Source organism: Temnothorax nylanderi, unplaced genomic scaffold (genome assembly GCF_030848795.1).
Source record: "Temnothorax nylanderi isolate EJ_2023f unplaced genomic scaffold, tnyl_v1.0 TNYL_tig0370_pilon, whole genome shotgun sequence".
Lineage (NCBI taxonomy): Eukaryota > Metazoa > Arthropoda > Insecta > Hymenoptera > Formicidae > Temnothorax > Temnothorax nylanderi.
In genome coordinates, this window is record NW_027249432.1 from 21,882 (window position 1) to 47,265 (window position 25,384).

Genomic DNA, 25,384 nt, shown 5'->3' on the forward strand with positions numbered 1-25,384 from the left:
TAAAAATTGGACGAATAATAGTAATCTTTCGGAAGTAGAGGTTTTAAGCTTGAAATTTAAATTTTATTCATTTTTAAAGACAAATTTAGTGTTCCTTCAATTTTTGTGAGAAATGTATAATTTACTTTTACTTAAATATTATTAATTTTTATGTATTTGTTGGTATTGCTAATTTTGTGAATAATTAAAAAATAAAAAATAAAAATGTTTTGCAGATCCTTGCTTAACACTACAAAATAGGTGATATCAGTACAAAATTACCTTTTTCAAAAAAGGTAAAAAAAAGTGCCAAGTACACGCAATGTATTTTGTAAATTCAAAATTTAACCTAAGTGGTAGCTTTATATCTTTTTCACAAAATTATATTATCTAACTTAACTCAAGTGACATGTATTTCAAAAAAAAAGATGTAAAATCTTTAATTTCTTCTTCACAAAATTATATTACCTAACTTAACTCAAGTGACATGTATCTAACCTAAGTGGTAGCTTTATATCTTCTTCACAAAATTATATTACCTAACTTAACTCAAGTGACATGTATTTCAAAAAAAGATGTGAAATCTTTAAATTAAATTGCGCCAATTGTAAAGAGAATATGTATATTGCTTTGAAAGATAATTGTTATGCAACTACTTTAAAGAAATAAAACCCAAGTGGTATCTTCGTATTCCTATTCAAGGGTCTTCCTATTCTAAACCCAAGTGATAATAGCTTCTTAATTCTCTTTAACAATTTTTTAATATTACAAAGAATCATTTTAATTACAAAGAATTAAAGAAGTAACAGTACAAAATAAAAATATTTAATTAAAACAAAATAAATAAATTTTTCTTGTAAAAAAACTTGGCGCTGCTAGACTTTGAAATTTAAACATTAAAATTTAAACATTAGTACTAAGATTTTTGATTGAATAAAAAACAATAAACATAATTTAGGGAAGAATGCGACAGGAGTAAAAAAGCAGCGCCAAGTTTTTTTACAAGAAAAATTTATTTATTTTGTTTTAATTAAATATTTTTATTTTGTACTGTTACTTCTTTAATTCTTTGTAATTAAAATGATTCTTTGTAATATTAAAAAATTGTTAAAGAGAATTAAGAAGCTATTATCACTTGGGTTTAGAATAGGAAGACCCTTGAATAGGAATACGAAGATACCACTTGGGTTTTATTTCTTTAAAGTAGTTGCATAACAATTATCTTTCAAAGCAATATACATATTCTCTTTACAATTGGCGCAATTTAATTTAAAGATTTCACATCTTTTTTTGAAATACATGTCACTTGAGTTAAGTTAGGTAATATAATTTTGTGAAGAAGATATAAAGCTACCACTTAGGTTAGATACATGTCACTTGAGTTAAGTTAGGTAATATAATTTTGTGAAGAAGAAATTAAAGATTTTACATCTTTTTTTTTGAAATACATGTCACTTGAGTTAAGTTAGATAATATAATTTTGTGAAAAAGATATAATTGATATTACATTGAATGTAGCTGTTAAGATATGCTCATTTATACAGTTTTCATAACCGTAGTTCTTACGATACGTGACATTCGGTTACAAGACCCTCGTATATGGTTGCCTCAACCAAAGAATTATTGCTATCTCTCTTATGTGGTCTGCAGCACAAATATTATGGTTGAGAGATCCATAAGATATAGCTGCACGGTACAGCACTGAATCACTGCATGATTGAGAGGTTAGTTCCATTGCGCGCGCAAAAGAATTTCTGCATAGAATAAAGTGGATTTGATAAGGATGTTTTAACTTTATAAATATACTTTTTTCATAAATATATTTACGAACACAAAATTTCGTAATGAGCCGACACTGGTTTCTGACATTCACCCGACATTAAGAAATATTATATTATATATCCAATTCAAAATTTTATTACTCTTTTTAAACTGAATTTGTTTCTTAAGATGATTTTTGAAAAATTATATATTTGGGCTGGTTATGCCATATGTAGACTATATATAACACTTACATTAAATTAAGAAGTAGTCTACCACGTAAGGCAGTTGGCTCACGATCCAGAGGTCCCGAGTTCGAATCCCACCAAGGTAAGTGTATTTTTTCAAATACGAGAAAATATTTATAATCATAGACTGCATCTTAAGAAACAAATTTAGTTAAAAAATAGTAATAAAATTTCGAAATAAATAATTTTTTTTGTCGGGTGAATATTTGTTCATTATGGTTGTAACATCCATATATTATGGTTGCAACATCCATATAGTAGCTACCCTCACTAAGGTTAGGGCAACCATATAGGTCACTTCCAGAGTACTGTGGTTTCCATAACCCTTTTGTATGGATGGGCGAAAATTAACATTATTATTCTGTTGTAGCAACCGTAACTTTTTCTCCGTGCGTCTGTAACAAAATACGATCAGGAAGCAATACCATTTTTAACCACATAATACAAGCCTGTAGGTATGTTTTCTTTAACTCTTAAATGCGCAATTTTTCATAGCATTCTAAGTATTTTTAAAATAAATAATAATTTTTTATTAAATTGTAAATAATAATTCTGGGCCTTCTCATCCAGGAGGGAAAGACGAGCCAAAAAGGCCAGACAAAGCCCTTTACAGATGTTAAAAGCCGCGCGTTTTTAGTTCATACTTCACAAGGGAGAGTACACGGAGCATCGAAAAGTCGCTTTGCATATATGCAAAGCTTCGCGCTTAAGGGTTAAACTGCGTGCGAGACTGGAAGGCGAACATGCAGTTTCAAGATTATAAGATGTAATGAAGTATGACTAATTGTTGTAACCAATAAATCGATAACGCGTATATCGAAGAACCGTGGCGAGGAAAAGGTCGTAAGAGTTGTCGAAGCGAAAAAGCGAGAGCCCGACGGGAACTGAGAGGTGACCGAAGTTGGATGAGTTGACGGGAAATGGGATTTGCCAGGGCCTCACCTGAAACTCCACCCGGTATAGAACCGGGAATTTTCGGCGCAGCTCGCACAGCTTCGGGAATTGCGAGAGCTCAGTCGGAGCGGTCGGCAATGTGGTGCTCAATTTGCTGCTTCCCAATTCTTCCGTGGCTGCGGACAGAAAGATAAGAGAGGGTTCTTAATGCGGCTAATAACGAAAAAACAATAACAGTGACAATAAGATTAATTGGCAACCGTAACGTCGTCTTATCGCGCACCTCGTGTAACATCGTTATATTTACAACGGATACAAATCAAACTGATGTAATTACGTAAAGTGTATTACGTAAAGAAAGAACAAATCGTGGGCGAGTCTTTTTCTTTTCGAGCAGCTGCGGATTAGTTGTTCGCTCTCGCTGAGATTTTTCGCTCGGAGGCACGAGGGATCTCTCTCTCTCTCTCTCTCTCTCTCTCTCTCTCTCTCTCTCTCTCTCTCTCTCTCTCTCTCTCTCTCTCTCTCTCTCTCTCTCTCTCTCTCTCGAGGGTGGAAAGACGAATGGAAAATGCGGTAAGCCGAGATGCGAGAGACAGGCGAGGGTGAGACAAACCGCTACTCTTCGCTCGAGGAAAATTTGCAGCTGCTTGTCACTCTCGGCACACTTCCTGCACGTACGTTCTCTCTCTCTCTCTCGAGAGAGAGAGAGAGAGAGAGAGAGAGAGAGAGACGCGTGCACGTGCACGCAGACGTGTCAAACGGCCGTAAACACGTGTACGTGTAGGTACAACTGTATATTTATATGCCGTCGAAAATTATTAATCCGCTGAGATCTGTACGAAATTTGTACGGGACGAATCTTCGGTCTGGTTGAATATAACTGACATTAAAACGTAACGGCAGTTTCATAAAAGTTGAAAGTATCATTTTAATATTGTCCTAATTACCTTTCGTCGTTTCAGTAATATAAAGCCGAGCGCATAACTAACTTTTGTGCTCGGTATAGATTATTCTAGGAAAATTACGAGTTCTCCCGCTGAATCTTTTATATAGTGTCCTTAGAATTCATTAACAACACGGAGGAAAGTAAAAGATTAATTATAATCGTACGGAATATTCAATCGCGGAGGCGGAAATAGAGAGAGAGAGAAGAATTCTATGGCGTTAAAATTGCCTTGAAATTAATGCGTTTAAGGTGTGGAACAGTTGCCGATAATTAATTAATCGCGTTTTACCCTTAGCCGTTTTGGATTTGCTGCTATGGTGGAAAGTTTGCTATTGACATTTAAATGTAAAAGCAATCGACGCGCGTTTCGCAATGACGATGTTACGTAATATGCATACGGGCCACGAATTTCAGCTGCGCGTAATATGCCGCGCTTGATATGCGTATTTACGTGTGGGTGGGAATTGAATTGATTAAAAATATGGCAGAAGTCTCTCTCTCCCTCTCTCTCTCTCTCTCTCTCTCTCGATAATCTCGATAGTCGCATATGCAACAGAATGTCGGTCGTTGTAAAATCTAGATGCAAAATTTCTATAAATTACTTATGCACGCGTTTCGATACACGTGCATGACAGAAATTTTAATCGGAATATCATGCACGGTGAAAGGTCGAAATATATAATACAATTCACAACTAATACTATTTTAACGATACCGTTTTAAATGGTTCATCCGAAAACTCGTTTAACATTAGAACTATCGACGATATTAATTTCTGCTATTTAAGTGTATACATGTACGTATTTTTTAAAAAAGACATAAAGGAGAGAAGCAAATTGCTTAATCATTTACATATTTCAATAAAAGTCATCGAAAATTTCAGAAAATGCATTATTATAAATTTGAGTAATTAAAAAAAATATTACAAATTAATCATTTCGATCGCCTTTGATAATTCTAGTGTTAATAATATTCTGTATGTTTTACATGCTCCCGCGTTTAATAAGAGCTAAGTTAATAATTCTAAAATGCGATGTCCAACGATGCAGATTGAGGCTTCTGATTACCTGGCACGCTCACAGGAACGCGAAGTTGATTATACATAACACAGCCTCATTATCCTTTGTCTCTTTCGGATACAAGAAACTGCGCTTACTGTTAGCACCAGCAACAGCGCAGCTGCTTCTGTTCTAAGCTTGCTAGCTTTGTATTTACCGATACATAGTAATATAAGAGCATCGCAATCATATGCCTTTGACAATATAATGGTAATTTTTTTCAACTAACAAATTTAAAAACGTACAATTAGAATAATTTAGAATATGTTTTCTAGCATGTTATATTAAATATGTAAAATCAATAATCAAAAGTATAACTGCATATATAATTTCGATAAAACTTTTAAGCGATAAATATAAGACGAGAAGGGATCGAGATTATTCCCGTTTCTGTTCTTCCAATTTTGGTCCGAGATATGTAAAAAAAATGCTGAATTTCTTGAACATCATTCATCATTCTTCATAAAAGAATGCTGTAACGTAATGAATTTAAGAGATGTGCGAGTATCAACTTCTTATTTGCTTCACTGTTGTTTTCCGATAAAACGGTGCACCACTTTTCGGAAAATCCGCATGAATGTCGCGTCCTATTAGGTTTCTGCATGCCGAACCGTAAAGAGCGTAAGTAAGCGTTTGCGTTGGTGGTTGTTTATCGGTTCGCATTTATCGGCTAGGTACATCTATTATTAGAGCCGTACACACAGCGCATACATAACGCACCAAATCAAGTTTGCTATATCGTGCATGCGAGATCTTGATTGCAACGCATCAAATATGTTGTTACGTTGAAAGTCCACGCGAAACATGACATCGCTTACACATAAAAATGTAAAAATTTTTGAAGATTTGAAAGAATACAGAATGTGCCTCACATCGTGCAAAACTTCAACGTATTCGTAACAAAAATTCGCTTTTATAGTCGAAGCGATATTAATTTTTCTGTTCAACTTTTCATTTTTTATTTGTAAGCACTCTAATGATCAGCTGATATTAATTTCTAATAGAAAAATTAAAATATTACATATTAGAGTTATTTAATTCTTTGTTTTTTAATAAATGAAATTAATTATTCCACTTAATCTGCGTCGAAAGAGTCACGCGTGTCACGCAGAAATTCAAAATTACTTAATTAGTATTCCAACATGGTCCATCTTCTGCAACAGGATCATCACGCGCGTCTAACGAATGATAACGCAGCGATAATTAATCAGCTTTTCTCATCTTCCTGTTAATTTCTAGACGTGGTGAAAATTGCACGAATATACAATACAATATTTTTTCGTATATCTATGCGATATAAGATATAATTGCAAGTAATCAGAAACTGAATGCAAGTGCTGTCAATGCGCCAGCAATTAAATCGCGATTTGCTTCCTGATCTCAGATGAATGCAAATTGACCATCTGGATTAACTTGAACGTGGAGCTATATAGTCATGCACACTTCCGACAGTTCCGACCATCGAGCACTGTATTTTAGTCGTCGGACATTGTCCGATCCGAGAAAGCTGGACGACCCTTCGACGATCGAATTAAGAAGTTGCAGTTCTTCGCGACAGTCACAATGAATTCCGGCCAGGCGATTCGATTGTTTTTCAGAAAGGTTTCGCGATGATTACACAGAGTGATTCGCCGGAGAGTAACTCGATCCCTTTCGCCGTCGACACGCGTCGACGCCGACGTAGAAAACTTTCTCAGCCGATCTCTCGTTCGCGCGATCGATGAGCGCTTTTATTTGCCTAAGCAAATACTGTACTTCTATATTTTTATTGTGGAAAAATATTAATTTAATCGTACGCGATTTATTCGTAAAATTTGCGAAGCGTCATCCAGCTTCGCGGAAAATCTCGATCGACGTCGCTATCACTGCGTGCCTGCATTTTTCATATGCTCGTTGATCTTAAATTTCTTGCATCCTAACTTGCCCTTTATCGACGCAAACAGACGGAAGTAAACGGGCGATGCATCAGGCTGACAAATTGGAGTTTAGTTGTGGAGAATGTCTCGCGAATAGCTTTCGCGGTAAATGCGCTGTTAAATTAGACATATCATATCGGATTTTATGAATCTGAGTATCGGAATGACATTTAGATAGAACGCAATCGACTTCGCGAAATTTGTTCGTGATCGTGCGCTCAGTTTTATTAATGAATGACCAATTTTTCTTGTTGTATGAATATTCTGTGAAAATTAACTTAAATGAAAAATATGCTGCAACGCGTTTTCCGTTTTTTGCACGCATTGTTTTCTCTGCAAAAATTTCGTTATTCGCATTCCTTTTCCCCCTTTTTAAAAAATTTAATTTAATATTTAAATTAGAGTATTTTTATAAATAAGCAAAAGCGAAATTCTTAATTATCTTTAATTATACAAAGAGCAAAGCCCGGGTGGAAATGTGTCTGGGCGATCCAAGTTTCTATTTTGGGCCCCGTGGGGAATGTCGTGGCACGCCCGTATCGGAAATCTAGCCAGGCGCTGCCTAGTATTTCATCTAGGCGCTAGACAGAATTGTGCGGGGGTGCCAAGATGGGAAATCCAGCCGGGGGCTAGCTAGCGCCCGGCCAGTGAGGCAGGATTATAACCCATGTGCGAATGTCGGACTTCTGCCAGAGTTGTCCGCATGGCCCAGAAGTGGCACAATATTGGCTGCCAAGACTTGATGTGTGTGGGTGGTACTGCCCCAGTACGGATAAACCGCTAGATCAGTATTGTGCCAGTCTCGGTGACCAGTACCCCCATGCAACCATATTCTGTTCCGAGGCGAGTCTTGTCTCAGTACTGACCGTGTATAAGGCCAGAAATGATATTGATCTACGGCCGAGAGTCGGCTCAGTACTGGGAATATATTGGGTCGACTTAGAAAATTTTCGCTCGAGCGGCGCCGGAGGTAACAACCGCGCGAAAGCAGCGAGGGGACTTAGAAAACTTTTTGCTCAAGCGGCGCCGGAGGTAACGACCGCGGCACGAAAGCAACACGTCGCGAGGGGACTTAGAAAGCTTTTTGCTCGAGCAGCGCCGGAGGTAACAATCGCGCGAAAGCAACACGCCGCGAGGGGATTTAGAAAGCTTTTTGCTCGAGCGGCGCCGGAGGTAACAACCGCGCGAAAGCAACACGCCGCGAGGGGATTTAAAAAGCTTTTTGCTCGAGCGGCGCCGGAGGTAACGACCGCGGCACGAAAGCAACACGCCGCGAGTATGATATGGCAATCAGTGTTGTCTTGGAGCAACATTGCTCCGCGAGCCAGGGCCTAGATAGTTTTCCAATATTGGAGCTGACCATTATTGCCGTTACCACCCAGTACAACCCCAGGCTAGCCTTCCATCATAGCGCCCACATTAACTCGTGGAAAACTAGCCGGAGCCCATACAGCGCCAGGTTGTAATTTCCACCCGGGAGTTTTATTTATACTTATTTATAACACCAAAGTTGAATTCTTGAGAATTCTTTCTACTTACAAATCGTTATTTTCTCAAATGAATATCTTTCTCGTTTTCTTTACTGATTTGAGTTAAACATTTTGCTCAAAACGTTTTGGAACAAAATGTGTCTTTTGTTTGAAGGCGAAACCGATTTTCCGCTCAAAGTCGGAACATTTCATTCACGCGGTATCAAACATTCGACTCTTCGTCGTACATTCTAACTAAACTGATGTAATTTTTAACTGGGTAACTTACGAAGCTATAGGCGATTAATTAACAAGAAACCCGACCTGCGCCCGTTATTCAGTACGCGTCCAGCGGCGATTGTTATTGTCTTTTGCTGATCGATCGGGAATTTGAAGCCACCCTGGGAATTACAATGGCAATTCATTACGACCTCGCCACGCCGGCAATTAGGCACGAATCGTTACTCTGTCGCGCGTTACATCGCTACTACGAATCGTCCGCCGGGCTGGTTTGTGTATTTTGTATCAACATTATGGAATATCATATGTCATAAAAAGTATAACCACTATCGATGTCACGAGCAGGATCATGTTAATTTCACAACTACAGGACTCTATGTCGCGCATCAATTCACGAGCGAAATACCGTCTGATAATAATTAGTGGACAGTTTATAATTAAAGTTTCATATTAATTTCGTACCATATTTAACTTTATTTTAATTAAGGGTTCGTTAATATAAAAGTCGATTAATATGAAAGATAATATATATACAGAAGTATTTTGAATATAGAAATAAAATGAAACTTTTTTCAGATTTTTAATTTCTTACCAAATTAATATAACATTTTATGATTTTGTAATAGTTTCCATGCACAAAGATAAAAGTTTGAGACAGCAAATGCGCGCATGGAACTGTAAAGAATTTATTCGGTACCTCTGATTTTCTAGTCGATTTCTTTACGCTTTTGATTTGGCGAATTAAACTAACGATTCGAGACAGATATAGAAGCATTTTTTATTTGTCGAATCAAATTGATAATTTGAGTAGAAATAGACGTTATTGATAGCACGATTGCCCGTCGCGTAAAGATAGCATTTATCTGAATTTTATCTTAATAAAATGACGGTAATCCTTTAATCTGCTCAGGATTATGAAAGGATACGATCTTAGTTCGCAGTATAATAGCCTACAGTATAGTTGATTGATTTGTACATCAGACCTTTCACAAACCACTCGTTACTGAATGCGTCTTAATATAAAGGAAACACGAAGCAAAGGGCAAATGGAAATCGGGCCTGTTATCAAGAGTTACGTTGTTATCAAACGTAACCGCATTGACATAAGAAAGGAGAGGGCGGAAGATTACCAGACACTAACTATATTTGCGCTACTCCCCCAGATGGTTTTAATCGATTCTCCCCTACTTTCCACGACCCGCCGGATAGCTCTTTATTGACGTAAGGGCCGAAAATATACGCGGAGAAGGATTTCGAGTACCGTCGATATTTTTGTAAGGGAAAAAACGATGCCGATTTTCCTTCCATTTTGAGGAACGAACGAGGTGAACGGCGCGACGGCGGCAATTCGATCAGTCGGTCTCGGGCACGCACTTCCGGCTGTGCTCCCTCCAACTCCTGTTTTTCCTTATTCCCGACCCGAAGAAGGGACAGATATTTCGTTATATCTCGCGAAACTGCCGCGCGGTCAGCAAGCATCGTACGCGAATTTATCGCAAATAATGCGGTAAAAATAAATTATTACAAATACACTTGAGCCTGCGACGTTCTAGTTGCGCATATGCCGAGGCCGAGTCACGTTCGAATTCGAGCGGAGGTCGCGATTGATTCTGCATCCTTCCGATTCCGATGTAGCCTGGGATTGCGAATCGAGCGTGAACGTCACGGCCGTGTAACGCCGCATCTGGATCCAGCATGCGCTCGTCAACGCGGCATGTGTTAGTCCCTCGGTTCTCTCGCGCAAGCAGGTGCACTCGCATGATTTCATCCTCGCGGCGCGCTGATTACGCGGTAAAGCGTATTACCACGTCGCGGTAGTAGCCGAGAGACGGCGCGGCGCGGCGCGGCGCGGCGAGGTGGCGAGCGGACAGGATGAGTTATGCCGAGGCGAGAGCGCACAACTCGTTGGCCGTTTCGCCCAACGGGCGAACTATCGACCGATCGTGTGTTTCGACGTGCGATTCTTACATCCATCGCGATTTATGACCGGTGACCTGATTCCCTCGCGTGCGAGAGAACGATGCAAACGAAACGAGAACGAATCCATCCGTGGGCGGTGGTAGTATTACTGATCAGCACGTTTTCGTGCGTGAAAGAGAGAGAGAGAGAGAGAGAGAGAGAGAGAGAGAGAGAGAGAGAGAGAGACATATGGATGAAGTTAATATTATACATTTGTACACACAAGAGTGACGTTCGCCCGGCGCGGTGCTCCGATTTGCGCGTAATGGAAAGTCCGCGGCGCAATATAATATATTTCGCGTTGGCGTTTGGATCTCCGACGACGCGACAAATAATGGGTCAATAATTTCGTGCGCGCGCGAGAAGTTTACATTACATTTAACCAAATTATATCCTTGTATGCTAAATTGTCATGTTCATAAAGTCGTCATTAAATTTAAAGCAAATAACGGCGCGCGAAATATCGCGACATGAATATTTGAGTAAATATTTCATCCCGATCGCTGGGCAGAGCAGCTTTCGTAATTACATTCTTACATTTTTAATCGTAATTATATCTTTCATCTGGGAATTTTTCTGCCTGTGCGCGCTGGGCGATGAATATTTAATGAATTAAAAATGTATACTCGACTAAAAGTGCATGATCGACTAACTCCTGACATTTGCTTTGCAATAGATAAATAAATATTTAAATATTTTTACATAAACCAACGTGTAAACAATCTTTAATATTAAAACGAGAGAGAAAGAAGTGAAGAAAACAAAGAGAGAATTTGTAAAGATTTTCGCGTGAATTTTCGAGATCGAAGAAGAAAAATTTTTCCTATCCACGTTATCATTCTGTATTATCGCGAAGATCTATCGCGAAGTTTAAAATTCCACCTATGTCGAGCTTCATAATCTTTTAAGAAAGTCGAGGAAAAGAAGAACGATTTCGCCGTAAATCGCAGATGCATAAAACCGCCCCCACGCCCGCGCCGTATCCCACGCCCATGAAATATCGTCATGAATATAGCTGACAATTCGCGGATTTCTTGTAAGATGGATTAAACGCGCTTTCGAATTTCAGTAAAGTTCTTTATTCTCGAATACGCTTCTTTTTTAAACATAAACTCGCGAACGCGTAATCTTATTATATAACATGTAACTTATTACATGTAAAAACTGCTGGAAACACAGATGCCTCATAGATCATTTTGTTATTGCTTTTGCAGAAGTTTCGCAATTGCGAACTAACTATCGAGAAGTTTCTAGTGCGAGCTCTGTTAGGCGACCAAAGTCGCACAGAGCGACATGCATATGCACGCCGTAATAATTACATCGAGAACGTTTCAGGTTCGCGAGCATAAAACTCAATTACAACGAAATAATGTGGCACGGAAATACCGGCGTAGCTTTTACTAATTAATTAAATTGATTTTACTGCAAATATTTGCTGAACTCTTCCTCAGAGTTCCTTATCTTCCGCGTGAGTAATAAATATTAATAATTATTATTGATTCTTATCTTCGTAATAAATTTCAGCGAAATAAATTAAATAGGTATATATAATTATTATTTATAAATTTCTGTTATTTGAATTATTTTATTCTCATGTGTGCTCTTTATTTGAATTTCTACACGAGAGTTTTTACGTTCTACGTTATTAATGCAACATATATAATTCCAGCAAAATATATTTTCCTATCCATGTTGTGCGCCTCTTTCTCCGTGTGCATCACATAAAATGACATTTATGGCGAGGCCATAAATGTCCAATTAACATTTTATGCGCTCGCAACGCGATATTTGTATGTTGCAAAATAAATACATTTTAAACTTGCATATAAATGCATTATTGATCATTGTAATTATCAAATATCGTTATAAATCACGAATCACTGAATCATCATTCGTTTTCCCGGATAATTAAAACTTCGATATTGGACAGGTTGTAACGCGTTTCGTTTATATTTCGTTTATCTCGCCGAAATATGAATCGGAAATATAAAATAGCCTTATGCGACGTCATCAGCCAATAACGGATTAACACAAATTGAAGCGATGTAAAATATAAAAAAAAAATGAGAAAAAAATAGAAGATTGATGCTTTCATCGTGTTCGTATTTCGCGCGGCTCATACAGATAACACCCAGTTTTGCGCCATTATATTCCTCGCTCGATTCAATTTCGGCTATTTTTCGAAAGCCGGGTTTGATGAGCGAGGAATAATGGCATTCGTGTACCGTCCATTGTTACGCGGACGCCAAAGCGTTTTCCGTCGGGCTGCCAATAAAAAGATCCAAGTTTTTCACTCTCGCAGATGCTATTGTACACACAGGTGCCAGTCAATCCCGCGAATACATATATCTCGACAAACGTATTGGTGTGATATTGATTGAATCAGACGTATATCGTCTCGTGCGGAAGTTTCTCTGCCGTTGGCAGCCGTTGCCTTATCGCCTCGACTTATCACGGCATAATGAAGCGAGAATTATCGTGCTCGCGACATCGTCCGAAGGCAGGCTGCCATAATTCCACGAGATAAATCGAAACACGTAGAGTTCTAGCATTTAATTTTTGTCCTCGCCGTTACTTACCGCGCGCGCGTATGGTAGATTAAACAAAAATTAAGTAGATCTCCTTATTCTTCGCCCGCCTTCCGAGAGACTCCCTCTATTTTCAGCTCGCTTCTCGGGCACTCTCTATTTCCAACCTGTTTTCCAGGTTGTTAATATGCGCATTTTAAAAGCCGCGATGTATTTTTGTGAGGTAAATACGTCCGTTACACGTATCATTGTTAACGAACGTTAATAACAAGTTAAGTAGAATGTCGAGAGCAAATTTGACCATTCGCGGGTGCAAACAGCCGCGGTAACGAGTTCGTGAAAATTTCAACTGAAATTTCGAGGGTGAGAGAAGAGCCGGCTCATCCGCCTCGCCGGAAACGAATGGTCTCGAGAAAGATGCGGCAAAGTCCGCGACATCTCGACCCACTTCCTTTAATACGGGGTGTTCTTTGTAACGGTCGGACTTTTCTTCGAGGGAGAATCTGGTTTCGCTGGGAACTACGGGTAAATATTAAAACACTTTTCGCGAAGATATATATAAAGCGAGGAATAATGAATAATTCACGCCAGTCGAGCTGTAAATTTTATAATTAATCAGCACGTAGGCTAACTTATTTACCGCAATGTATAAAGCGGACGTAATAATGTATTGTAAAAATTAAATCTGTTTTCTCTTTATTTTTTATTTTAAGTTATTTGTGCTATTTATCGTAATAAAATTATGTTTTTTTTTCCAATATTGCAATTAAGCACGATTAAAGTACAAAAAAAATAACGTGGCTAGAAACAAATATTACATTTCATATAAAAATTGAATGGGATTTTAAGTTTTTCACCTACTTTAATTTATCTGTTTCATAATTATGATCTTAAACAATATAATTTATATTGCCGCCCTACAACGAAGTTATCTACCTTATTAAGTGCGCGCATAAACTCTCTCTTTCTCTTTCCCTCTGTATTTAGTTGTAACTCAAACTCCATCCAGTAAACACATAGTTCGAAATTGTAACGGCATAGGGGGCGAAAACCAACAAAGTCCGCGGAGGTCGGCAACAAGATAGTTAACAAACGGCGGGAGTAATGTATTAACGTTACGAGAACGCGAGAAGATAACGTAGTTCGGAGTCTAAATCGAGTCAGTCGAGGGAAAGTAAACTGGGTGAAGTTGGCCGATTCAGTTGGTCGGTGAAAAGCGATAACCCTGCCGACGGATATTTTCCGTCGCTTTGTCGCTAACAAACGGGCGAATCGTAGAAAAGAATCCGAATTACAGGAAAGAATCTCCGGAGCCGGGAGGAGAGCGGGGAGGGGGTGATCTTTCTTGCGATAAATCGCGAGACGCGGTCTACCTTTCTTGCGGCAAGAGAAATAGCGCGCACGCGAGCGGAAAGAAAGGATTCGTTGTGCGATCTGAAAGGAGAGACCTCCTCTATTGTTTCACCTGCTTCATTTATACTGCGGAATTCGCCGCTTTCGGCGACAGCAAGACGGCGAACGTTCCGCGCCGGCAAGAAACGGTTGACGATTAAATCTTCCTTTCGAGTCAACTGACAAATGAAATGGAGATATTAATCACCGTTTAAGAAACGTGGCTGTTTTACCTTCAGCTAGGTGTTACGTGAATAATATATTATTTACTTATAACGACATAAATTTTTAAAAATTGTTATCGTATCGACCGTATCGTGCATTTTTCGCGTATAGGGGAGACCGGGGCTAGAAGTCACACGGGTAAGTTGTCACAAAGCTTATATCTCACTTAATAAATTGAGTGGAATATTCTTCTTTATAGTGTAGGTTGCTCCTATCGTGTTAGTCGGGTGTACGAAATAGCTCGTTTCAAAAACATCGCATGTGATATTTACGAGCACTTTTTAAAAATTGGAGGTCGTGAGTAAATTTTTCTTGCCTCTATATTTTTATTGTTCCGTTGGTTTTTGGAATTACTAGTCGTAATTTCTTTTTGGTCATAAGAAATATTATAGTTTTAGATAATTTTTCCTGTATTTAGTTAATTGTCATTGCAACATAGTTTATAAATATAATCTTCTTTGTTTAAAATGACCGTTCAGGGTAAGTCGTCTCAAATGAGATGGGATTCAAAGTTTATGAGAATTATTATTCTTTTATTTACTCAAAGTTTATGAAAGTATTACAAAGTTTATGAGAATTATTACTCTTTTATTTACTCCAAGTTTATGAAAATTATATTACAAACTTTATGAAAATTATTAAGTTTTCGTTTAATTCATGCTGCAATATATTATTAAGTTAAATTTACCAAAAACTGGCACTAACTTTAATAAAATATTAAAACAGGAACTATTTGTCGTATGTTTCCTCTACATGAAAGATACATGACAATCAATCCAGAGTCATGTGACAACCAACCCTGGGTATGGGGTAAGTTGTCACATTTGCGCGGTTTTGCTTAGAATTAAATAACTTTTTTGTGTATAAATATATACAAGTCTAATATTTTTTTTTCTTACACCTAAAGGATGTAGCTACATTATAAAATAGTATACGATATTATAAAATATTGCTAACATTTTTTAAAAATCAGTATTTGAAAAGTGTGACAACTAGCCCCGGTCTCCCCTACTTGTACGGTTGTACTACATATAGAGGGAAGCAAAAATAACTGCACGCACCCACTTGGGCGTCTTTTTTATTTTGATGCGACGCGTCTTCTCCCCGGGGATTGAGAGGATTGATAACGCCCCGCGGAGTTATCGTTGGAAAAATATACCGCGCGTAGCTACGTGATTTCGTTTTTATCCCTCGTATTCTTCTCTCGCCTTTTTTTATTTCCTGGGCAACAGATTTGAAACCACCGCTGTAAATTCAGTAAATTCCGCCAGTTTTACCGGACCCGTGAAAATTTAATTGTGCAACGCGACCCTTTAGGGGCCCTATCTAATCGATACTCTAAAACACTCGAAGGAACGGTATAGAATGTCCGATTATTATTACCCGGGGGAACTTAATATCAGCTTAGGGACAACGTTTAGCTAATGGCACGGTCCAGGCAGTGATTAATGAGCAGCAAAGTTCGCGACGTCGCGTCGAAGTGCTGGATACAATTGTGACGGGTCGCAGCGTATATGCGGTACGCATCGCGACGCTGGCCGTCTCGAAATTCTTGCGCGACAGCAATATCGCGACGACTACTTTGTGCACGACTGCTGCGAATTACAGAGGAATGAAACTGTGACATTAAACACGAAAGTTTGAACGACGCCAAACACGCGTCTTCTACATAGCTCTGCCGTTGCATATTGTGAAAGACACGGTACTTATGGAATTCGAACGATTTGTTAAGCTTCTGCATTCAAAACTGCGTTATATTGTCAATTTGATAACAAAAGATCGCGACGAGATTTTGAACTAAACTTTAAATTCCAGAAGACATGTGCAGGACATTCAATATTTTTATTTTCATACAGCGATTGCACGGTTAATAAAGTAGTTATTTATCTGTCTGTCAATTACCGAGAAGATTAATCGTTAACTTTGAACACATCCAGGTTCTCGGTATTTCGACACACGAAAAAAAAGAAGTGTTAAATTAAGACTTATTATTCTTGTATATAAGCAAGAATCTATAATCTTGAAATGAGATATATAAATTGCGTTAAACGCGAAGAAAACTTGTTTGAATAAAGGTATTTATATAATTTAATCAAGAAAAAAGTTGAAATAAAAAGTTAAAATTCTTATAAGAAGATTATATTGATTCTTGCTTATATACAAGAATATAAGTCTTGATTTAACACTTCTCTCTTTTCTGTGGAGGACTCCTGCAGGAGCGGTCATCTTTAATCGCGATATAACACGGCCTTAAATTCTCAAGCTCGTTCAAGCCCAATGCGCCATAGGGCACGTTTGTTCCTTAAATCGTCGTCTCCCCGCTTAAACTCCTGGAACGTAGCGATGCGGCTGTACACGCGATATGTATGGGAAAGGGAACCGCGCGATAAATTTACTGGCGCACGTAGGGCGGCGAAGTAGCCCCGCATAGTCGTGCATTATAAATTTCCACGCCGAGCATTTCCGATAAAGTGTAGCTGGCTTTTGCTACATCTCTCGTCTCTCTGTGATCCGAATCGAGGATTTAGAGCGAGATCCAATAGAAGGCACATGACGGCGAGAACTATGCGCGAATATAAGTCTCGCTTTGCGTATGATCGTCTTTGCAGAGTTCATTTGATAAGGAACCGTTCGATGACTCTGAATTATTTCCGAGCTTCCTGCGACAGCAATCGGAAAGCCGGACTTGCATGCCTGAATATTTTATTTAAATGTAGGGTACGTATAGATATAGGACACACGCTCTTGAATGAAAACTCGTAGGTAACAGCTGCGTTAACCGTCCAATTAATATATGTGGAATTAAACGTTATTCCGATATTTAGGTACAACCAGATATAAAATATTTCCGTCCAATTAATACGTGGAATTAAACGTTATTCCCGATATTTAGGTACAACCGGATAAAATATTCCTGGCTTCATCGATGGGGAAATTTCGCGATGGACGATTTGGCGTATAAGCCGTCCCTCGGGCAGCAAAGTTATTCCTCGATGGGACTCTCGCAGTTTCCCGGGGAATGACCAAAATCGATGTCCTACATTTAGTAGGAACAGGAAAACGCGCGCTCGATCTACTCGGAAATGTTCCAAGGTGCCGATGTATATATTTCCCGAAGCACTGATTACCGGCAGAGACTTTCGGGCGGGGAGTCTCACCCATTTCTGCCCCGTGTGACAGTCAATCGAATTTATTTCGTGCTCTAAGCTCCCTGTCAATCGAATTTCACCCAAGTTTCTCGTAAAGAAAAATTGCCAACCTGACGCTGGTAACCCTTAACCCTTTCCCGCCCGTATCACGAGTAAAGTACGTTATCGCGGGGGCGAATAAAGCCTCTCGAAGAAAGTTTGCACGAACTTACGAACGAAATGGGATATGCTTCGTTAAATTAATTTTGCTTTTACCCGAATCGAGCTGAAGAACCGTCCGTGATTTTCCATAGGATCTAGACGAACGCGTTACAGTTTAATGCTGCAATTTCCCGAATACTTTTCGGTATTGATCGCGAGCTTAAATTGATTCGAGAATATTAACGGCGAATGTTGCGAACGTGCGGTAATTTTGCCGAAATTAAGCCGCAATTTGGATTCGTCCAAATCGTCGTCATCGAACCCCAAATTTTGCTCCACCCGTGCACGCACGTATATAAAACGACCGAATTACGTGTACACTCGCGCGAATTAGCCAAACGGTTTCAGTGGCGCTAACGAATCTTTGCCAAAACGGTAGCGACAAATCAATAGCCAGTACCAGCGCGATCGGATCGTCCATCATCGAATAAATGATGATTGACACGCGGCCACCGGGATGTTTACCGAAAATCCGCGTAATAGCACTCACTCTGCTAATCCAGGCCAACCGTCCGTACGCCTGTTTGCAATCGAAAGCAACCTCTCGTCGAGCACGTGTCTGTTTTAGCATGTCGAATCGAGTGATGTCCCAGTCGTGTAACGTTTTCCCTTACAAAACCATCGAATACTTCGTTAGACAAGCGCGTTTACGCTCGTTTCCATAAGATATTCGTCATCGCTCTTTTCACCTGTGAGTTATTCTTCATCTCTAGATTTTATTATTTATCTAAAAGTCGACTTCTTTCAAGACGTTAGATTACAAATTTTGCCACTTTTATCCTTTAAACATCCAATTTAATTGAAGAAAATCTTGACAGTTAATTATTATATTGCAGTGAATGTAAAATAATATAATTAAGTTCTAAATAAGTAAAATAATAATATAGGTACGCAAAATTTTTTAAAAGTATCATCAATTAATTCTTAGAATACTTCTCATAAAAATGCTTTAACTTTTTACTAAAACGTTCATGCGTTACTCAGTTTTTCGCGCGCTCTCGCATCAGTATTTTACACGAAACGGCAGATAATTTTACCGAAGAAAAACGATCCACCCTCGACGCTCTATCTGTATACGAAACGACCGTGAATTAATGCTGCTTTCGCGATTGTTCGCTGACGTCTGTTCGGGGAGTCAACTCGGCAGTGATTACGCCGCAGTTGACAAAGCTTGTTATGCGGGCTCTGCAAACAATATTATCATCCCGCGTGTACCTGCGACCGTCGCAATCCAACGTGCATACGTAACACGTAACGCGGAGTGGATATCGAGGTGCAGGTAATTCCGAAGAGAGTCCTCGAGCGCGCGGTGGTGTTACGTCGCTCTCCAATTTCCAATCGTTTCTGAAGCTTCCCGCGTGTCAAACAATTGTGTATCCGTCTCTTTGCGGACTTCGCGAGGGGGATCACGCTCCTAGGAATTCGAACACACTCATGACGATCGTTCGAAGTGTACGGTCTTTTCGTTACTTAGATACCCGATACACGATCCGTGTAATATAAACAGCTCCATTCTTTGAATATCGTCCCGCATTCAAGATGTATCGGTGAAGTCCGAGGATCCACGGTGGATGTCGGATATATTCAAATTTTACTGCTCGCCGAAGCTCAGGGGTTTCCATATCTTTCTTTATAGGGTGTATCTTCTGGATATCCAGTCAGATTCCACCCGCGATAGTGAAGACGATTCGATTCGAGACGTTCAAAGATTCCTCGCTGTTCGTAGCGACGCAAAGCAGAAGAACTAGAGCGTATTAATTACATAAATCTGTACCTTAGAGGTAAAAAAGTCGTATCTTCAGTTTTTGTCAAAACAAAGTTAATTTACGCATGTATTTTTTACTTATGTGCATGTGTTAATTGTGACATTTTTGCTTCGAATATTTAATTAATATATATTTCTTATAATTTTTTTCATCTTATACAATTATCAAGCGGTTTCTAGTAAGCGGTTGAAATAAAACACGCTCGCACAATCAACATCATGGCGGACGTTTGCCACGAAGAACAAAGGCTTCGACACGGAGTGAACCTACTGTGTGATGATGATGATGATGAGGAAGTAAAAAGGGCATGTCATCGATACTCGAATCTATCGAAGTATTGTTATCGATGCCGATTGGTTCTCTTGTTACGCTTACTTCATGAGCGACTGTCATGGCATATTTTGACAGTTGTGTGGTTAATGTAACAGTAAAATATTAAAAATAAATAGCGCGCGCGTCTGTGATGTCTAGTTTGTTATAAAAATATATGATAAGCTAAAATAATCGCAAATATTTGTATGCGTTAACACTTTTTTTTATTTATACAACACAGGCAAAGAAAGCTGCTATTTGTATTATTTGTAATAAGATGGATGACAGAGAATCAACCAAGTATGAATATAAATAACATTTTTCTCATGTTAAAGTCAGAATGAATAATGAGCGATGGGTTGACGCAAAGTATTAATCTTCTAACTGTCGGAATGCATTTGAAGCTTTCATGAAAATTGATATGTTTTGCAATGAGAAACAAAATTAAAAATCACATCAATTTCAGAGAATATCGGAGTTCTATAAAAATCAGGGCGGTGGGATTCGGCTTGTCCTTGTCGTTCAAATCGCTCAAATCGTTCAAGTGCCATGGGAAAACGATGGGCCGAGCGAGCCGGTGTGGGCCGCGATTTTAAAGAGTTAAATTAATATTAACGCGATAATCTCCGCGATGAAAGATAATTATATCCCCCTGCACAAGAAGAAGATATAGTTCCTAACGAGCTGCGTCGGGGAGTTAAAATTTACCAGCGCGAAACGAGTTTACCGCACGTGCGACCTGGTGCAATTAACCGCCCGGGAAAAGGATGCGGCATACTATAGCAATTAATTCAATGCTCGTGAGTTAAAGTCGTGACCGAATTTGATCCCCATAGGGGGATCGCGCTCGCATATGCGCTCGTCCGTATGCGTTCCGCTACGTTATCGTCGTATAGCGAGATGAAACGACGTGTGCAGTCATAGTTTCCTTTTTGCCGCCGCCGCCGCCGCCGCGCGCCGTACGTATAACGGCTACCGATAATGCACAAACTATGCAGGAAAGCGGATCCGCGCGCACAATGGCGTTGCATAATATCAACATCAATACTGTAGAGACAACTTGAATACAGAATAAATTGAAGTTGCGCGATGCATTTTTCTGCACCCGCGGCACGATTTATGAAAGGATTGCACGGAGGAAAATGTGGGATGTTAGTGGGCGACGCGGGATGCAATTATTCCGCATCTTTGCATATAGATCGGGTCGTCCTTTCGCCAATTTCGCGGGTGTATTGCATACATTTGACATTTCGAGAAATATCGAAGTAACTTCGCGCGCGAATTCGTACGATGGGAATAGGAAAGAAAGGGCGAAAAATAAAATCGAGTATTTTCAATCCACGAGAAAGAGAGAGAGAAAGAGAGAGGAAAGAGAGAGAAAAATACGCCATCGATCGAGAAATCGTATGGTGGTTTTACTCGCAAACGGTTTGAGCGCATATAGCACGGATAAGATGAGCAAGCAGAATGAAGAGGCAACAGTATCGCGTGGCGTTGCTCGGAATTCACTATCAATCATCCAGATATAATCGTATCGTATGTAAATTAATTTAGCACACTCTGGTTAAGATTTTACTTCTATACTTTGCAAGTAATTAACACGTTACTAGTTACTTCATTCGCGGTATATTTTGCACGATCATTATGATTAAAAAAGAAATGCAAGATATAAAACTGTTTCAATTACGTAAATGATAAATTCATTAAAAGGATGAATTAACGTATGTTTGTTTTTTAGGGAAATTAAAATTGATTGTATTTTCTTACATCGAAAAATTATTGTATTATTTGAGCTATTACGAATGTATGTTTCTTAATTCGAAAACGGTCATCCCCCTGAGATAATTTTTACATTCTACTAGTGTTGAAAAAATAAAGCTTATGTCACAGAAATTTTTTTTTGTTTTTCTCATTTTTTCCAGAAAATATTGAGTAAATTTATGTATATACAAACATCAAATACTGTAAATAAATTATAGAAAAATGAAAAATATGCAATATGTAACAAAGACTTGGGATGTAAAAATTATCCCAATTGACCGTTTATGCAAAAGAAATGAGATGACCGTTCCCATATTAAAAGTCCTTTTTAAATAGCAAACTTTTTGAGGGCAAGACAAAAATGATTAAAGTAAGAAGCGAGTAAAAGTGCTGCAATCCGCCTTTTAACATCTACGCTGTCGTGATATAGGAGAGCACTCGGCGGTTAATCAATCGTTCTCTCATTATATAAGAGCTTTAAAGCTTGCATAAGACCAGAGAAAGCGATCGTCTGACGCAGGGAAAAGCGACAGGAAGAAGCTTCGTATCCGTGAAATGTACTAAAGCGGAATCCTTTAGCTAAGACCTACTTCCGCCGAAAGGATGTTTTTCTCCCACTCCGGGAAGTAGACGGGGGCGAGAAGAGAGAAAGAAAAAAGAGGTCGGGTGCTAAGAGATATTCGTAGAATCGGAGAGGGTGGGGAAAAGGCAGGACGGGGCGAATAGCGCATTCTCCAAAGTTTTTCTGGAACTTTGCAATTTTCCCGGACGAGCACCCAATCGAATTTCCGCCTGTAAAGGAGATCGCGCGACTCTCTCGCCATTTGATCATCCGGCATCTCTCCGACACCGCGCATCGAGTATTAAATCGCGAAATTACGGAAAAGCTCGAAAGGTCGAACCTTCTACGCTAACTTTCCACGGTACCGAGGGTGTTCGCAACGTTGAAAATTTGATCAGCCGTTCGAGATCTCGTTCGGGATGGAACTTCGACGCTCGAAATCACGGTTCGAGTGTGAAAAATGAGACGCTGAAGTTGCGTCTTCGTATTTATCGTGGTTGCAACATGAGCCTGTCATGGCTTACAAAAGGCAGAAACAATTTTCTTTTTTAACGTAATTTTTATTGCAGTCTTAATTCCCATCAGACATCGGGGATTAAATAAATAAACTTTAAGGATGAATATACGATTCAAATATAGAGCATAAAAGTTGATTTTACAATGGAATATATATAGCAAAGATTTAATTTAAAGATTCGGTCGCACATGATTGAATATTTGATCTGCGACGCTATTAGTCCAGTCGTATGAAAGTTAATGTACTTTTTTTTGTAAAAGAAAACAATTGCTAACTGATTACTAGAACTTCAAAACAATGTTATCCCTGTATGCCATCAAATAAATTCTAAATTATTTACCATGTTCACGAGTCAATTTCTTCTAATGTTGACGGGCAAAGGAAATTAACCCTTCGCAGAACAGGTGGGGCTTTCAAGACCCACTCGATATTTCCATTTCGAATTTTACGGAGATTTTACGGACTCATAAAAAAACCCCAAACAAGAATCAGGCATACATAACGGTATAAATAGATTCTTAAAGCCTTTTAAAGTATACTTGAATTTTTTCAGATTTTTTATGGCACCATTACAGCTTGAAAATCTTAACTGGTCTAAAAGACCCACTTGTTCGATGAAAGCAGCAGAATTACACATGTTCTGCGAAGGGTTAAGCTGCTCTTTTCTTTCCGTGAATAGCGTACGTTTCCGATTTTAGCTTAGGCTCTTCAATTATAAACGACCAAAGCTTAGGCGTTCATAAATCCTAATCCTCCAGCAATATTAAAGTTAATTTCGACGCCAAAGGAATGATATTTTCCCTCTGTTTCTTTCCCTCTTACTTCCCACTTATATTCAATAAATTTCTGATGGCGGCGCAGAAATAAACGACGACAAGTAGCCGCTGAAGTCAGGCGGGAGATTTCGTCGAGAAGAGGAGGTCAACAGGAGATGGATCGATTTGAAGGAGGATATGGCGGAGGAAGAGGCGAAAGGGGAGGGCGATTCAGAGGGAGGGTCGGTGAATTCGTTGAAGCGACACTTTTCCAAGTTTCGTTGCCGATCGATCAGCGACGGCGAAGTACACGGTCGTACTTATCCTTGGGATTTCGCAAAACCGAAAGGGAGATGAAAGCCGTTTCCTACGAAGACAACGCGTCGTATTATTACGTACATAAAGAGAAGTACTATCATTTACGGGTTATTTCGCGCGTCTGTTATGCGTAATATTATAACGTAACATTCGCGCTCGAATACGGCGAATGTCGTTCGTCACATTTGCCTCGAGATCGCAATGAGCGAAGACAGCAGAAGTTATCAGTGTCACTCTATCCTCTGCCTTCGCAGTCGACATTTCTAAGCGTACACAGTAAAAAATCGTGTGTACAGATGTTAAAATTTTCTTATGTTACCAAGATTTGATTATTATTTCAATGTAAAATTAACATACAACAGCTATGTTATTATTTTCTTAACATTTTCATGTGTTACATTTATGTCAACGTGATAACTTAACACTTTATATATGTCATTTAGAAATTAAATATTATTTTAAGTTCTTTTAACACAATGCTTTAAAAAATCAACACGTCTTAAAGTTATTTTAACACATAAATAAATGTTAAAGTATTATAAATTTTCAAATAATCGTAAACTTTGACACACAAAATAATTAAATTGACTAAAATTAAATGTTTCTATTACATATAATTTAAGTAAAATCTGTAAAATAATTAATTAATATCATGTGTTAATATAACTTAAAAAATAAAGTCAAAAGAACAAATATAAATGTAAAGTATAATGTCAATTAATTAACATTTCTAATTTGTCAACAAGTAACACACGATGAATGAGTCATTTTAACTTAAAATTTAGAGTGGACTTTCTGGGACATGTAAAAAATGTTAAAATTACGTATTATTTTTTACTGTGTAAGGTGATACAGCGTCTTCGATATCATCTCCGAAAATGCGATCCAAATCATCTTCAACTATTGTTTCCACGATGACGCGATTTTCTTACTCGATTTTATCATAATTAGCGCGTATTCTTATTTTCTTTTAGCGATTCCGATGATCGCAGTCTGCGAGATCCGTCGCCACCGATCGTCGTAAAAGCAGACGCGTCTCGCTTCGCTGCCGGTGAGAGCAGCGGTTCGCGGTTGAAACGGCGGTTGAAAACAATTTCCGACATTGACGCCAACCATATTTCAGCGTCTGCCGTCGCGCGGAAGAAAGTATACGCAGTACTTTTGCCGCGCGTGCAGTAATTTATTCTTCTTGCTGGTGGCACGTTTTCCCAGGCAAAACCGTCACCGCGGTTGCTGAGCTTTTTTACAGTAACAAAAACTTTACGAAGCACATTCGAGGAAACTTCGTGCTACACTATCCGGTGGAAATCATGGCACTTACAAGAGCGCATAGTTGTATTAAGGGGGGAGTTTCATATATGTAAAACGCTGAAAACAAGGCAATGTTCTGGAATTTTTTTTAAAGAGACATTAAAATGAAACTTATTG

The 25,384-nt window shown here is 38.8% G+C and overlaps 1 protein-coding gene across 1 annotated transcript in view; it reads right to left on the minus strand.

Annotated features, from left to right (window-relative positions):
• Ptp36e (protein tyrosine phosphatase 36E) overlaps positions 1–25,384 on the minus strand; it is a 68,426-nt gene that overhangs the window by 11,015 nt on the left and 32,027 nt on the right. The window contains exon 3 of the mRNA XM_071720760.1: positions 2,931–3,058. Coding sequence (XP_071576861.1) covers positions 2,931–3,058 — 128 coding nt within the window. The remainder of the gene's footprint in view (positions 1–2,930; positions 3,059–25,384) is intronic.